Here is a 16581-nt window from a genome sequence, read left to right as displayed (position 1 = left end):
GGCGCCGGAGGCTCGCCGGGGAAGAAGACGGAATATTCCGTCAAATCTGACGGAATATTCCTGACGCCGTTGACGGAAACCGTTAGGAATAACGGAATATTCCCTACGGCGTCAGTTGACGCCGTTAGCGTGCCAGGCACGTGCCTGCGCGTGGCCGGCGCGTGTGGCCGTGCCTTGGCCGGCGCGTGAGGGCGCGTGCGGCGATGAAAAATTATTTTAAAAATTTGGGGATGTTCGTGAGGTTGAGTAGATCACGTTGGTGTATTCATACACCTCATTTGAGCAATGTATGAGAAGTTATTTCTAAAGTTTGGTTATGTGCTTTAAAATTAACGTTTTTATAGTTATTTCGCATATAGGTGAGACATATCCCGAGGACGAGCGTGGTCACTTGAGGCAGGGGGGCTACGACCCTTCCACTTATCAGTGAGTGGGCTTTTGGTTTTCCGTATATACCTATATACTTATATTTCCCTGAAATTGATATAAATGTTTATTATTTATATGCCATTTTCATATAGTTGGTTGTTATGCATGATTAGTTGCATTTATATATATATATATATACATATATATGTTCGTATGTATGTTGGTGCGGTGGACGCACAGGTAAGTGTCAGGTAAGTGTTATTCACGTTTATATTCAGTAGTGATTCGAGATGTTTAGAGAGCTCATAACCTGCACCCCCGGTGTTAGTGCTCCCGCCCAGAGTAGGGCACAGTCCTTCACGTGTTGTTCACCTCCCGCACCACACGCTCAGCTTGGATCCAAGTTAGGTGCACAGTCCTGTCGTACATACCACTTTAGGTGGTTCCGACTCGTAGGTGACCCGCGATTATTCGCACAGCCTTCACGTGATCGTAGCACTAGAGCGTTTATATGTATTACACCCAGGCCTGTCGTACAGACCACTTTAGGTGGTTCCGACTCGTGGGCAGGTTTAGTTATTGTGATTGAGATCTAAGCTCTAGATGCAGCCGTACAGGTCACGTTAGGTGACTCCGGCTGCCAGATTATATATTATTGGTGTGATTTATACCTGAGTGCTTGCATTTCATTGTGAGATTTGGCATGACATATTCTTATGCATGATTGGCATATCTATATTTATATACATATGTTTATTTTTCTGGGAAGTATACAGGTTTTACGGCGAGGGGTTAGAATCTTGTTTTTGAAATGGTTTTCGAAAAGCTTTGTTTTTGCCCACTCACGCTTTTGTTTTGCGCCCCTCCAGGTTCTAGCTACCTAGCAGGTTCGGTGGTCTCCCAGAGGGCTTTCCCGGCATTTCTGACAGACGATCACCAACGTAGGTCCACCTTCGGGTGTACTGTTGTAGCGTCATTTTAGTTTGGACTGCTTTAGGCTTTCTGCTCTGAACTTGTGTCTCACTTACGCTAACACTTATTACTATTACATTGTATGCTAGTTTTTATTTATTCGTACTTCTTCTATTACTATTTTATTAGCTTCCGCACTGTGCACATGGTTACGTCACCTTCACGTGACGGCCAGCACTCCCTGACCTCGGTCGGGGTGTGTCATAAAATGTCAGAAAATTTTTACATAAAAAAATATTTCATCGATACAGCCCGGATACAAAAAATTTTAAATTTTTTTTGTATTTACATGTATTATGTTCATGAAGTGATATGTATATATGTGTGTGTGTGTAATACTTAAGTTTCAGAATATATAAACTTCAGAACTTAATTCATTTTATAAAATAGAATGAAAAAGATGACTTACACTTTTAAGGCTCCAATATTGATATAAAGTTGAGTCAGTTGATTTGTGGCTACCAACTGTAAACGAAAAATGTAAATGCTAAGTTATATTACATGTTTAATTGTTTTGGCAAGTGTTAAGAGTTCGTTTGGATGTGCTTTCAAAATGATTGAAAGCGTTTATGGTGAAAATATTTTTAGAACCAATCTTTTGTAAAAATGCAAGTAAATCCTAGAAAAACACTTAAATGCTTCCTGGAAGAAGCACATAACTGGTGTTTCTTGCAGAAAACATTTTAAGTGCTTTTGAACTCAAAAACATTTTCTCTAAAAGTGTTTTTAGTTATTTTAAAAATACATCCAAACGAGTCTTAAGTTATGTTATTATGTATGATGGCTTGCCAAATACTGATTAAAAAAAAAATACAGCAAAGGGTTAAAACTTGAAATACCATATTCAATCTTAGGATCAACTCACCTTCCTTGATCTATTAAGGAGGAATAAACAGAACGTTTCTTGTACTCTTCTTTAACCACTTCACTAAAAAAAAATTAATCTTTAAATATTAAAGCTGAAGATCTTAAAATCATAAGTTATAAACTCAATAAGCTAGTTAAAATAAACATTCATCACGACATAGAACGGAAATTAAGTTGTTTTGTTTCTGAACATTATTTTAGCAATCAAACGGAGGAAATCTGCGTCATACTAAACAAGCAGTGGTTGTTAAATTTAGTTATTTAAATTTAGGGTAAATATCGGTTTATTGCCCTTAAATTTCGTGTTTTTCAACATTTGGTACATTAAACTTTTTTCGTTCTAAAATTATACCTAAAACGTTAATTTTGAAACAATCTTTTAATCAAACTGATAACTCTGCCATTAACGGATTACGTGGGCTACGTGCACAATGACCTTGAAACTTAAGGGTTGGTTTGATCTGGGTTTTCAAGTAGCAGGGAAGTGTTGGCTGCTGCTGCTCCGCTCCTCAACGCTCATTTTTTACACATCGCATCGTCGATCCGATCCCGGCTCCAATCCGCCAAACAGGTTCGTCCCCCTTCCCAAATCCCTAATGTGTATTGTTTATTTCTGTCCGAATTTTGATCTGATTTTTTTCCATATTTCCAGTAAATCATTTGTTATTCCTCCTCATCTCTCTCAGTGCTTTCACCAAAATTTTCAGTTCTTAGTTCGTATTTTGTTTCTGATTTTTGTTTGCGTTCAGTGTGATTTTGTGTGAAAGAATCAAAGATGTTGGGAATTTAAAGCCAAAAAGTGGGAGCTGGAAGCTCATCAGCTATGGTACACCCTCTACTTCTGCAATTTATGAACTTTCATTATATAAAACACTTGATTAATTTATTATTACGTGATTTACTGCCTAATCTTTGTGTTGGTTCAGATTTTGGGGCGGAGGATCCGCCCCGCCACGTCGGCAATGAGGGGTTTCGCATCTTCGGCGAAAGAGGTAATCTGACGCCTACCATCATCTAAACTTTGGCATTTATAATCCATGCGATTGCTTAACAAAAAATTTGTGGTTTTTATTTTTTTAGTAGATTAATTTTTGTATAAAATATAAATCTTATAAACATTCTACCCATTGTTTAGTTTAACGAATTTTGTAGTGTTAGTTCTGCACCATTCCAGTTTGCCTTTGATTGGATAAATAATAGCATTGTTTAGCTAATTTGCAAATTTCCTCATATTCCTAAGTTAGCATTTTTGGTCAAAAATTTTAGATTTTACAGATTTTTTCAGTTCAGGATGATAAAAATTTAGGGCATTGATTTGTTGATGTGATTTCCACACTCTGAATTCAAATAGAAATACAAGGATATATTAGATATGTGAGTAAATTTTCAGTCGTCATATATTTGTTTAACCCTTAACGATATGTGAATTATTGATTGATAATTTGATAATATGTATGCTATTATTGATTAAGAAAAATTAGTTCGTTAATTTGTTGGGCTTGGTTGTTTTGGCATGTTATAAAGCTCCTCTTTATAGTTAGGTTGAGGATCATGTTAATAGATTTTTTTTTTTTTTTAATGGTTGGTTCAGATCGGGCGATTCCGGAGGCCCTGCCATTGAGGTTATTCTGAAGCGATTCCTATCTTATTGACTTATTGCATGTCAAAATCTGCTTCAAATTTGTGATTTAATATAATTGGGCTTTAGAAAAAAATTCATGCTTTTGTCTAATCCAATTGACTGATTAGAAAAATTTTCATCAAATTTCTGGGTTCCTGGGGTGTTATGAATCTTTATGTTGAGAGAGCTTGGTTGCTTTAATTGCTAATGAAATTAGCTTCTAACCGTTCATAATTTGCTTTTTTATTTTCGTTCTATATTTTCTTTGAGTTCAGATATATTTGTTTTTTTTTTTTTTTATATATTGCCGATGCCAAAATATCATATTTAGAAGGACAAAGATAGCAAGTTTCTAAATCAAATTTTTATCCTGGTTACTATCAATAAAAGGCACATGAAATATGGTATTGATTTTAGAGCCCTTGATTTCTCAGATTGTCTTCATATATCGAATGTCATCTGAATTTAGTTGTAGTTAGTTTGTCAAAATTTTTTGTTGTTTAGCTTTTTCAAATGGCAGCCTTAGTATTTGCCCAGTATTTTTTGTGAATTCTAAACTTTGCTTATAATTGTAGGTACCTAAAAGCTGCCATTTGGATTTGTTCCCCAGATGATAATGATTGTTCTTTTGCTTTGATGTAGAAGTACGAAAATTGTTTTGCCCCTTATGTATCCTGCTTCTTTCTGTCCCTGTGTTCTTTGTTCAAAGGTTGGTTGGTTGTTAAACTTGCAGCTGTAGAAGAGTTAATTTCTGGTAGGCAGATGATTATAGTGTTGTTCCTATTATGCATAAGGTCGTGGTAATAATATTGTGAGATTTTATGTCTGCATAAATCCAATAGTGGTTTTGATAATCAGAAAGTAATCTCTCAACTTTTTTGTGATTATAGTTGATAATCAGAAAGATAAGAACTGTTTGTCGTCAATTCAAGGTGACATTAGCTTCTCCTCAACTAATGTCTGCCCTGTTCCTTTTACTTTTATGTCTACCTTTTTTGTTAACAAATCGTTTGGCCTCCCATTTTTTACCACACTTATAGATTGTAGTAAAATCAAGCTTAAATGAGATAGTTTTAGGAGGAATTTAGGTTTATTTGTGGCTGTGAAGTTTAATATTTAGTTAATTACATTTACAGGCGATGAGATAGTTTTTGCCTATTCTTCCACTTGGTTTTTGAACTGCACAGAATTATGGTTTTGTAAAATTGACAGTCAGCCCGTGCATTAAATGGACTGTTTATTATCTTTGAGTTAATTAGATTCAAGCAATTGAGGTTGAATAACTTTTTGATCATCAATTGTTGATGTGCTTACTAATCTAATTGGGTACGTTGTATATATGCATGACCTGATGGTATTCCTTTAAATTACTTATATGCAAAAATTGTTTTCTGTGATGGTTCTAAATGATTTGTTAGATGCTATTTTGGCTCCAGTTGTTTTTCTTTTTCTTGTACTGATCCTTTCCTATGTGGTTGATTTATAGGCCTCTTGAATTTTGAATTGTGATTGGAAATTGCAGTCCACACATGGAGTATAGGTATAACCACTACTTATTTTTCTTATTACTTTTCCTTTAAATGTCTTTTGAGTCTGAGATTGAGTCTCTATAGATTGTAAATTTCAGACACATGCATACTTCAGTGCATACAAGAAAGCCAATGTTTTTCTTTTAGGTATAAAGAGCCAAATACGTTATAATATATATATATATATATGTATGTATGTATGTATGTGTGTGTATATATATATTTCTTCAATGAATGCTTTGCTGTTTTTACTTTTAATTGTTTAGTTTAATGGTTGTTTGGATCCTTAAAAATATTCTTCGTTCAAATGTCTTTTTGGATGGATAATTAAATCGATATAGATTATGTTACCTTTTGTTGTATCAGATTTGTGATTTTCTTACTGGCTTCGGCTCTTTCTATTTTTTGGTTTGTTTTGTATATTTACATGGGTTTTGTCTGTTCATTTCTTTTTTTCTGGATATCGTTTAGATTGATATTGTGAATGTGTTGTTTGGTTCTGTTTTTTATTTCAGGAGGTGCGGCTTTTCGTATTTTTGGCCTTTTTTATCAGCTGTTGTAACATTTTTGTAATAGAGGTGAGTAATTTACATATTTTTTCAAGCCTTTCTCTAACAAAGTAATAATTTTTTATGAAAGTTGTGAGACTTCACTTCTATATTATCTCATGGTTAAATGTGTTTGATGTTATTTTATGAATATGTTAAATGGGTTAAGATGCATATTGTTGTTTACAGAGTAAAAAATAGTTAGCTGCTGTTTTTTGTGTTTTGGGGATTTTATCAGATTTGAAAGAAGACGGAGACGAAATTAATTTTGAACAATCTGTGTGTGGGGAATGCAACATATCGGATTTAGGTTATACTGTGCAAAGTTTTATTGTGTGTTGTTATCTGCGCTATACCATTTCTATGTAGGCTTCGAACGTTATTCATGAGCTTTTATAAGCACTTTCCATATTTTAAGCTGTCATTTTGGGTTCTTTTCCATTAGGTCATTAGCTACTGAATGATGGAGAAATGAGGACCATGCCATTGATTTTGGGTTCTTTTTATAATTTTCTGATTTTGGGGTTTTGCAGGGAGCGCTGATGTACTGATTTTATGAGTTTTTTTTGTCCTTGCAGGATTTTGGGTCTTTGAAATGGTTACGTGTTGTTTTTAACTTTTTGGTTCTCGTGTGTTCTGTTCTTCATTGCTTCGTGATTCTCATTTTTCAGTATTGGGTAATGGAAATTTTTAAAAATAGTCGTAGGTTTTTTTAGAAAGTTGGCATTTTTAGTTATATTTTATGTTTAATCCCAAATGTAAGACTGGAAAATAATTGAAATGATGGTTTTTTAAAAACTCTTAATTTTTTTTTTCTTCTCGGATTTAAAAGCATCTTTTCCCGATTGGTTACAAGGGTTATGTTCTCTATAATTGGTTCACCATGTTTGATTAGTTTTAAGTTTTGTCTTCTGTGTAATGAGATATTTCTTTTGGTCTTTCAGATTTCGGCATGGGAAAGTTCACCTTGTCTAATTAGATTGTGTATGCCTTTAGTTCTTTATTTAATTGTTCTGTTTGCGTTCGGTGTGATGATCAAAATTTTATATGTTTGGAATTATTCACTTAACACCAATTTGTTACATTCAGGTCTCCACCCCACACTTCACAAGTTCAATAGAAGACGGTTCTGTAGATTGTGTCTGCAATTAGATCAGAGATCAACCGTTATTTTGTTATCATTTAAATTATATAAGTCGCGCGTAGAACGCCTTAATTACAAAAGGGTCTTCCGCACGCGCGTGAGTGCGTGTAGGGAGGCTAGTATTAACTAAAGTTGATTTGAATGTGATGATGATGGCAACCACTAACAATAAAACAACAATCTCCTTAATCTAGGAGAAAGAACCAACAGGTGAGGAAGAAAAGAAAGGAGGAAAGAGAGCTCTGCACATGCAAATGTCACTGTACATGTAAAGCAGAAATTTCTCTTTCGTGTTGTTTATCTCTGTCTAGCTTTGGTATTTTGAGGGTCTCTGAGAATACAATAAACTGTGACTCGGTCTCAAAGCTTTCTTGCTATATGATATCATATAAGTAAATGCTAGAATGCTAAGTTTTAACCAAGACCATACTCACAAGCAAAATACAAATACAACAGTCCATATTAAAATGAAGGTCGTGATTTATCGAAAGATGTTTCGTAAACATAGGAATTATGGATATGTAGGCATATGTATTTTAGCATTATGTGATGAATAGGTTTATTTTCTTTGGGTATTGCATGTCATGATCACCACAGTGATGTTTGATGTTCCTTTTCAGGTGCTTCTTGGGGATGTTGGAGCTGGGAAATCAAGTTTGGTGTTGCGCTTTGTAAAAGAACAATTCGTTGAATTCCAGGTTTGTTCTATATCTTTCAAAGGATGCATTTTCTTTTTTATCCATACCTTTACTTTTATAGTATGTTATTACAAGAATCAATTGCCACCCTTAGTTGGTGGTATTATCTTTACAACACATTCAAAGCAGCGATTTTTTCTGTCAATTGGACTACTAGAAAACTATAGAAATATTTGGTGAAAGCAATGAAGAAATCATTATGATTGATCTGCAAAGAAGCTCTAATAAGTTACAAGAGAGTAGCAATGTAAATTGAACTACTTATTTTATGGATCAATTCACCTATCTCTTGCTTCTTCTTTCATTTGGAGATAATTGTGTAAATGTGTGGTTTTGTGAGCGTTACTCATCTGAAACATGTGGTCTGAATTGCTACATTTAAGAATGCGATTGTATTTCTGAAGCATTTTCAGTTAATTTTTCTACGAATGTTATTCATGGTTTGAAAACCTGTAGCAAAGCGCAGGCATTCCTGCTAGTGATGTTGATTATGGAAGCATGCCGAAACAAGGTTGTTTGATCGCAATTCACAAGAATTGCTCCGCCAATTAGGCTTCCACAACATCAATAACCCTTACGTTGATAATGTACTTCCATTGCACCAAGGACGCCATGTCGATCGTGGAATTCCACAAACTCTGATGAACCAAGTGCTTCCCTTGGCCTGGTCGCATAATCCTCTAACCACCCACAAACTCATCTGCAACTTCATAGATAGACGCAGCGACGGTGAAAAACGCAACCAAGACGAAGCTTTCTTCATAGCGGCGATTTGGCTCCACCAGAACCACTCGAAAACCCTTGCATACAATCTTGTGCCAATTTCCGGCTCCTTTGGACATATCCTACACCTTCCCTGCATTCTTTCACAGGTTTTACGGGGCGAAGCTCACTTGAAATTTACTGGAAGGACGAGGGAAAAGGCGGATTCAAATGGGATGGTGAAGGTCAAGGAAAAGGATGCCAAGTCAGAGGTAAGCGAATTGTTGTTGAGGAGGAAGGTGATCCACACGGCCAACAAGGCAGCTCAAAAATACAAGCGCGACGTTGATTATTGCTTCTTGCACAACTGTGTTTTGGATATTTTTGCCCAGAGCCTCAAGTTTGATATTGAAAAATTTCATCATCACAAGGACCATGACCATGACCATCATGATGATTATTGCTTGGAGATTACCCAAGCAGTTACCTTTTTGCCTACCATTGCTGATCATCATATGTTGTTTGAAAACATTGCGAGGAAGGTTTTCTAGTCAGAATCATGCCTCTGAGAAGGGGATGGTAGTCTTTGTTGTATTGACCGACTGATAAAGGAGGTTTTGTCGCCCTTGAGGAAAACTATGGCACCAGAGGCCTGGGAACCTGCCAACGGTGGGGTTATAGAGCGAAGTACACGCGAGAGCAACTGGCTGTAGCTAATGAGGTTGATCCTGGCGTGCAGCGCTGCTGTCGCATGACATATTAAGCTATATCAAGTATTTTGAGCTTGAGCAAGAGGCTGATGTTAAGTGGAAGAAAATGATGGAGGTCTACTCAAAGCAGGGGAAGCAGAAGAATTGGTTGGCTGTGTGATGTCGACAACACCTTGTCGGCAGGTTTGGCTTTGGGGCTTTTGTTGCTTCGATTGAGTGACAAGCCATGGAAGGGAAATGTGTGTGTGTGTGTGTGTGTCGGCAGGTTTGGCTTTGGGGCTTTTGTTGCTTCGATTGAGTGACAAGCCATGGAAGGGAAATGTGTGCGTGCGTGCGTGCGTGCGTGCAATTAATACTTTTGTAGAGAAGAGCAAAGTGAGTGACAAGAACTAAAAAAGTGGGACTTGAAAACGGTAGGCTTATAACGTTCAAATTCTAACAGTCACTTTGAGTAGGGCAATAGAAACGAATAAAATGTGGGGCCTAGACTTGTTGCCTTAAGTGATCTGGCACTGGCACTTCCAAATGTAAAGAAAAAGGGCACAAAGACAACTAGATGAGCACCATAGCCTTAAATGGGTTGATCTTGCTTTGGAATTTTTGGTTGGTTCGAGGTTATTTTTCAATTGAGATTTGCTTTGGTGAGCATGAACTTCCCTACATTTTCGTTTTACCCAGCCCCACCGGTGAGACCACTCATGTGAGAAACAATTAATAATCAAAGATTTTCTTCAGGTGACATTGATCGACGAACAATTAATAATCATTCATGTAAAAGAGGTTGCTTATGCAAAAACCTTACCAAAGAGTCACAATACGGTGACACTAATGAATCAACAATTGGCATTAACTCATCTAGAGCCAACTCGTGGCTTTTGTTTATAGGCATCTACGATGGGGTAAAAAGAGCGTGTGAAAATCAGTTCTCAATATTTCTCACCCTCCTCTCCTTTAATGTCAGCTAGTAGTGATTGAGTGACGTTTACAGAAGCACCACTTGCATTGCTGCCTCCCGACTGATAGTTGAGGCGAACATTACTACCCTTGGATGAAGTTGATGGGGTATCATCCTCCACCAAAAATCTACTTGTTAACGATGTTGTTACATCTTTAAAATCATAATCTGTCAAATAGCTTGGCTTCGACATGACAGTGCCTATGTCAATGTCTCCAGAGAGCATTGCAACCACGCGTGACATAGATGGCCGTGCCATCGGTGATCCTTGTGTGCACAGGAGAGCTGCTCTTATCAATCTAGTTGCTTCGGTTTCATCAAACTCTGTCAATCTTGGATCCACCAGCCCCAGAGTTTGGTCGTTTTCATGCAGAGTCCACACCTAAAAAACATGATGCCACAGTCGAAGGAAAGTATAAATGAGTTTTTCACAACAATGCCTAAATGAAGCTAGGCGAATGCAATTCCTACCCATTCCAGAAGAGAAATCTTTTTTGGATCCAAGTTATTGTAAGAGTTTGGTCTCCCGCCGAGGATCTCTAAAACAACGACTCCAAAACCAAACACATCGGCCTTCTCTGTCAAATGTCCAAACAATGCATACTCTGGTGCCAAATAGCCTCTGCAATGCAAGATAATCAAATGGTTGCACAATGTTACTTGAGATCATTAGAGGCATTATTAACATGTGTGAAAATTTCGTGCAAGTATAAATGTGTGTGGCCATAATGTATGTATCCTCTGGAAAAACAATAGAGGATGGCTTACATTGTCCCTGCAACCCGGGTGCTCATGTGGGTTTTCTCGTCATCATAAAGCTTTGCCAATCCAAAATCTGATATTTTTGGGGAGAGTTCTGCATCGAGCAAAATATTACTTGCTTTGACATCTCGATGTACAATCCTTGGCCTTGACTCCTCATGAAGGTAAGCAAGTCCTCGTGCTGTTCCCAACAATATATTGAATCGAGTAGGCCAGTCAAGGTGCAAGTTACTTGTTCCTGAAATATTAGTGAACACATCCAATCAAAAACATTTCTTAACAATTTTAGAGTGCTTGAAATAGCAAACAATGTTGTTTTTGTGCAACCTAAAGGTAGATAGGTTTGTACCAAAAAGTGCCTGATCAAGGCTCTTGTTTTCAAGATACTCATAAACCAAAATGTGGTGGCTGCCTTCAATGCAGCATCCATACAATTTCACTAAATTCCGATGTTGCACAGCAGATATGGTAGCAATTTCAGATACAAATTGCCTCTTCCCTTGGTGAGATGATACTGAAAGTTGCTTCACAGCCACTACTCTACCATCAGAAAGTGTACCCTACAATGTACACAGAAACACAATTTCGTGACGTGAAAGGAAAGAAAACAAAAGCTATTTTCTTCTCTTGCTCTCTCCTTTCTCTTGTCATTACTTCAAGTACTTGATATTGATGTAATACGAATTTCACCTTATAAACGGGGCCATATCCTCCCTCTCCTAGCTTATTTGAAGGATTAAAATCTTCAGTTGCAGCTCTCAATTCAGCATAACTGAAAGTATATGGCCGGGGGCCAAATCCTAGAATATCTGCACATTCACAAAACAGTATGACGTAAGTTTTACTTTCGTGAAAGCATTCTTACTTCTGTGTGTTAATGTCAGAGCAGAGAAACTTGAATTGGGTACCAGTAATGATATGGTCGTTTACCTTCATCATCTTCTTTTTCTGATTTTTTCCTCCTCATATATAGAATCGCAAATATTAACAACAAACTCACAACTCCAACAAGAACTGCAATACCAACTGTCAACCTAGTCTTGCTCTTCTTTCCTGGAGTAGTTGGTGGAAGCCCGGAAACTGTTGGTGTAAAATCTAAGTGATAAAACAGACGAATTCTTCAATGTCAATTAACAGCAGAAAAATACATTTAAACCACTCACAAGAAATCTTTATAAGTTAACACATACTATACCTGAAGTAGCATGGATAGCTGCTATTAGTGGGCCGTAATCACTATAATTGGGTATGCAACAAGTCCCTTTACCAGCCCAGAACAGATGAATTTCAAGATAATTCTCTGACACGTTAACATTAAATTTTCTCACAACTGCTTGGTTAACACCACCTGCCTCCTTCGATATGTCAAAGTCCTTCGTCCTGCGGGTACCCTAGCAACCAAATGAAGAGGTAGGTGATAATTCTAGTCTCCTTTAAATCACTGTCTTTAGTTAATGTAGCTTAAAACATCGAAAACCTGTCCAATGAGGTGTTTACTTCAAATAAGTTAGAATTTTTATTCTATAAGTAGTCTTACCTGAATATAGATATCAAATACACGCCGTCCTAGACTTTGCCAAGTATGCGAAGTTCGACTTTCATAAACCGTCTCTGCAAAGTGCAATGTTACAATGTAGGGCCCATTCACAAGTCCCAGGCCATAGTATCTCAGTGATCCCGGGGACATTCTTGAAGTCTGGTAAAGTGCCGGGGTCACATTTGTTCCGGTGACTTGTGCAAGGGTATTCACTTGAAACGATGTGTTATTTCTGTATATAGAAACATGTTCGTCAGAAACCGAACCGGCACTGCTGACAGCCCAATTCTCTGTATTGGTTACAATGAATGTCGCTCGACCATGATCTAAGTCGTCAGCCTCATACAATATGCCATCACTTCCTGGCATTTGCGGTCCACCACAATTGATTGAGAAGCTTGCTGTAATACCAGAATCTACCCATGATTAGCGATGAAACTTCAAATTGAAGACTCATACTAATGTTCTTCAGTCACATGTTTCTAACCAGTTATGCGTATTACTGAAATTAAGGAAACATGCTTGCAATCTATATCCATATGTATACATAACTAGAGATGCAATGCCTTTTCCTCTAACATGACGCTGCGTTAAAATAGTAAATGATGGGTGACATAAGAGCGGATTACATCGTGTGGTATTTCGATTGCATGGAAAATTTCTCTGGAGGCAATTCAATCCAAGAGGACTGCAAACACAGAGAAAAATTATTAGTTATCCAAATAGAAACATGTAGTGGTAGAGTAGTGATAGTATTGCTTGTCTAAAAACGAGTAAGAGAAACTTCAACCCACGTTATGTTTGGACTGTCAAATGTGAAGTTGTTGACCACTAAGTTCCTGCATAAAATCATTAATCAATCAACGTATGAAGAACTATATCTTTATCAAAGGAAAATTCCTTGTACAAGATCAAAACATAGTAGGCAGGCAAGTGGCACTGTGAAAACGAATCTCAACGATAATTTTTTGTCCGAACATGTTCTGGTGATTTAAACTATAAAATGAACGTGAAAGATAAAAGGACACGTACGGTTGCAATTTGTACCCCCACTGGGGAAAGCTTCCTGATAAAAAATTGTAAGACAAATCTCTGCAAATAACAAAATAGAATCAAAAGACACAAAATGCATGAAAGTTATTAAGAACTTGTGTAAGATAGGATTAGAATGCTTACGATTATACACAAACACATACATGCACGGTGCATTCTATATGACTACTTTTAGAAACGAGGACTTACATAGTCTCAAGTCCATCGATCTTTTGGCTCGGAAGAGATCCGGAGAGACTATTGTTTCCAAGAAGCCTGGCCATTTCGATTATAGTAGAAGGCACCCAGAAAAGAAAAAGAGATGAACAAACAAAAGGTCAGATCTTCAATCAAAGTAGGAGTGCTGAAGATTTGATAACTTATGTATGATAAGGCAAGAAAAAGATAATAATAAAGACGGGGATTACAAGGATGTTAGAGAACTCAAGTTGAACAAAGAACGTGGGAGTTGGCCTGTCAAATTGTTGAAACTCAGATCCCTGCAACACCAACGATAAGTTGAGAGGAGCAATCAGAATGAAAGAAAACTAATTGGTCTCGTTGGGACTCAAGCTTATATTTGCTGGTACGTACAGTGTCTCTAGACTTTGAAATTCTCCAATATCAGATGGGATGGTACCAGTGATTACTGCGTTTCGTAGTTGTCTGTATTCCAAAAACATAAAATTTGATAAAAGTAGATGGAGTAAGATATCAAATTTGATGAAAGTATCTGGATCGATGAGAATCTTCACTTACAATTCAGTCAAGTTTTTCATATTTTTTATGAAATCCAGAGAAGAGCTCCCATTGTATATATCACTGATTCGCCTACATCATTATATGCAAAATAAACTGAAATCCCGTCTTCGGAGAAAGAGAGAGAGAATTACAATTTACTTACAGATACTTCAATGAGGTCAGTTTAGAAAAGCTGGTTGGTATTGGGCCTTCGAAAGAGTTCCCTTGAAATCTCCTACAGAAACATATAAGAAGCTTGTGAACAAATTATCCATCTCAGGTCTGCTTTCATAAACTGCAAAAGATCAAAGGTTTCTCTACTTACAAAGAAGTGAGTTGTGTCCAATTCCCTATGAAATCGGGTATCTTTCCTGAGAAAGGATTGTCCGATGCCCACCTAAAATTCAAAAAGTTGACTTATACTAAGCTCATCCTAGAAAAGCAATCTCAAAGTACTGGATAAACGAACAAATCTAAAATACGATTTAAGAGCCGTTCTTACAGGACTTGCATGTTGGTGAGCTTGGCAAATGTTGAAGGAATTTCATCACCGCGTCCACAGCTGTCAATGTAACTGTGAAAATCATAAGGCAACTGATTAATACCCATTTCATACGATAAAGTGCAATTTTTGCTCATCCGTAAGGAATTAACATGTAATTCAAATTTGATGATTTAACGAAGCACTTACAGGAACTCGAGCTTGACTAAATTACCAAGTTCTGGAGGGAGTGTTCCGGAGAAATTATTTGATCCGATGTCCCTGCAAGTCATGTTGAACGGGCAAACACTTACTTGAAAGCAATTATTGAAGAGTGATAGAAGGTTCTGTTGAATTGTAAGTCTATAGCTGATTAGGAAATAAGCTGGGTATCAAATTTGTATATTCACTTGAGTTTAAAATACTAAGTGTGCAGCTCTAATGTAGTAAGGCAAATAATGCCAGGTGTAATGATCCTAGCAACTAGCTAGATGTAAGGCTGAGATTGTTTTGTGAAGAGAGAGAATCCACCTTGGATTCCAACGGTTATGTAAAGCACAGAGTGTGTGTGAATTGTAGAGAGATGAAGAGAATATGCTCTGCTAGAGAGAAACCTTCAGAATATTCTTCCATTGTTATCCTTCTCATTTTCTGTTCTTCGATTGTTCATTCATAACTAGATATTTAGCTTATAACAACAGGTTTTGTATCTAATGTTTACGACACAAAATTTTATTGTACGCTCTCTAATTTTTCATGGCTTACAAATATGTTAGCTCCGTAAGGTTTCCAAGCTCCTTGGGGATGGGCCCAGAGAATGAATTCCAGCCAATTGACCTGAATGGAGATGTCAGTTAGTGAAGGATAAGCACCATTAAACTTAGTTACGGCATAAATAGTAGCGAAAAGGTGTAAAGAACATAACTGTAGATTATGATATTCAAAATGAAGTATACAAATTGCTACGGGTCTCATCAGGAGTATGAGTACTTAAAGAAATGTTCTCTCACTACTTACAATTCAGTCAATGCATACATATTGCCAATGAATGCCGGTAGGGGACCGGTGAAATAATTCTGCTCGATACTCCTACAAAAATTGAAAGGAAGTGTAATCGTTAACTCTTAATCTTACAACATCACCATATTTTTGTTGAAATCCCACATCGGCTAGAGAAATAAAAAAAGAAGAGTTTAAATATCTAAATCTCACTCCAACTAATGCCGATGCCTTTTGAGATAAACCTCACACCTGACGGATTGTGCAGGTGGTAATTACCAAGTTGGGAACAGTATCGGTGTTGTTGGAAGTGAGTTTTTGGCTCGTCTCTCTGATAATTTTACAATTTTTAATATCCAATATATGATTTTGATGAACCGTAAACAGATAAGGGAGTTGAAAAAAATTCATACAAATATGTGAGATATCTCAAAGCCAAAAATTCTTCTGGAAACACCCCTCGTTTGTTAAGAGCAGACACTGTCCTGGAAAGCAAAAAGATTGAACATTTATGTTTGGGTGAAGAAATTTAAGATTACTAAGGAATTTAAAAATGACGAAAATTGAAATGACGAGATTTTATTTTCTAGAATTTGTAAATTTTCTTGTTTGGTTAACCTAAAATAACAATGGAATTGAATACGGAATTTGTTATTTTTAAACTCTCAATCATAGAAATTGAGAAATGACACCTATTTACATGGAATTTGAACTTGGGATTTGGTGGTCCCAAATTCCAAGTTTTTTTTCCACGCGGAAATTCTAAATTTCTATGTTTATGAATCCAAACAAGAGAATTGGTGCCTGTCAATTTATAAATTCCAACTTTTACCAAAATTCCATGTTTATTTCCCTCATCCAAACATAGTGTTAGAATTACATAAAATGGAGCGACACAGTCAAATTATGACGTT

General features: G+C 36.7%; 2 protein-coding genes across 35 annotated transcripts in view; one reads left to right on the top strand and one right to left on the bottom strand.

Moving 5' to 3' along the window:
- The window catches only part of LOC103933262 (probable LRR receptor-like serine/threonine-protein kinase At1g56140), a 99284-nt gene that overhangs the window by 81824 nt on the left and 879 nt on the right, over positions 1-16581 (bottom strand). Inside the window, exons 3-24 of one of the 7 annotated variants that reach the window (XM_048582769.1) lie at positions 16081-16152; positions 15686-15757; positions 15434-15505; positions 14879-14950; positions 14690-14761; positions 14513-14584; positions 14351-14422; positions 14206-14277; positions 14041-14112; positions 13875-13946; positions 13657-13722; positions 13447-13506; positions 13209-13253; positions 13044-13102; positions 12415-12815; positions 12073-12268; positions 11808-11972; positions 11568-11686; positions 11227-11437; positions 10884-11115; positions 10587-10737; positions 9902-10497 (exon numbers count right to left, since the gene is read on the bottom strand). The exons of 3 other annotated variants lie outside the window; for them this stretch is intronic. In XM_048582769.1, the coding sequence (XP_048438726.1) occupies positions 10087-10497; positions 10587-10737; positions 10884-11115; positions 11227-11437; positions 11568-11686; positions 11808-11972; positions 12073-12268; positions 12415-12815; positions 13044-13102; positions 13209-13253; positions 13447-13506; positions 13657-13722; positions 13875-13946; positions 14041-14112; positions 14206-14277; positions 14351-14422; positions 14513-14584; positions 14690-14761; positions 14879-14950; positions 15434-15505; positions 15686-15757; positions 16081-16152 (2836 nt within the window). In that variant the 3' untranslated portion in view covers positions 9902-10086. Of the gene's footprint in view, positions 1-9901; positions 10498-10586; positions 10738-10883; positions 11116-11226; positions 11438-11567; positions 11687-11807; positions 11973-12072; positions 12269-12414; positions 12816-13043; positions 13103-13208; positions 13254-13446; positions 13507-13656; positions 13723-13874; positions 13947-14040; positions 14113-14205; positions 14278-14350; positions 14423-14512; positions 14585-14689; positions 14762-14878; positions 14951-15433; positions 15506-15685; positions 15758-16080; positions 16153-16581 lie in introns of those variants that run through there. 3 more of the 7 variants (XM_048582772.1, XM_048582771.1, XM_048582770.1) reach the window with 3 other exon arrangements.
- LOC108866022 lies at positions 2546-9808 on the top strand. 28 transcript variants are annotated; one of them, XR_007257795.1, is made up of 11 exons: positions 2548-2779; positions 2958-3034; positions 3135-3200; positions 3800-3830; positions 4472-4538; positions 4720-4761; positions 5316-5369; positions 5874-5936; positions 6485-6583; positions 6851-7306; positions 7671-8052. XR_007257795.1 is itself a non-coding variant. In XM_048582786.1 (8 exons), the coding sequence occupies exons 1-7, from the start codon at positions 2640-2642 to the stop codon at positions 5322-5324; spliced, it is 432 nt and encodes a 143-aa protein (XP_048438743.1). In that variant the 5' UTR covers positions 2546-2639; the 3' UTR covers positions 5325-5369; positions 9190-9808. The 28 variants fall into 28 exon arrangements, 8 of the variants coding, with proteins under 8 accessions (XP_048438743.1, XP_048438744.1, XP_048438742.1 ...); XR_007257799.1 differs by having other exon boundaries at positions 6851-7318; XR_007257800.1 differs by lacking the exon at positions 6485-6583 and having other exon boundaries at positions 2547-2779; positions 7245-7306.

The sequence above is a fragment of a genome, unplaced genomic scaffold, assembly GCF_019419815.1.
Source record: "Pyrus x bretschneideri cultivar Hongxiangsu unplaced genomic scaffold, Pyrus_bretschneideri_v1 Contig19, whole genome shotgun sequence".
In the NCBI taxonomy this organism is placed as follows: Eukaryota; Viridiplantae; Streptophyta; class Magnoliopsida; order Rosales; family Rosaceae; genus Pyrus; species Pyrus x bretschneideri.
The sequence above is the reverse complement of the archived record's forward strand: the minus strand, read 5'-3'. Positions and strand labels throughout refer to the sequence as shown.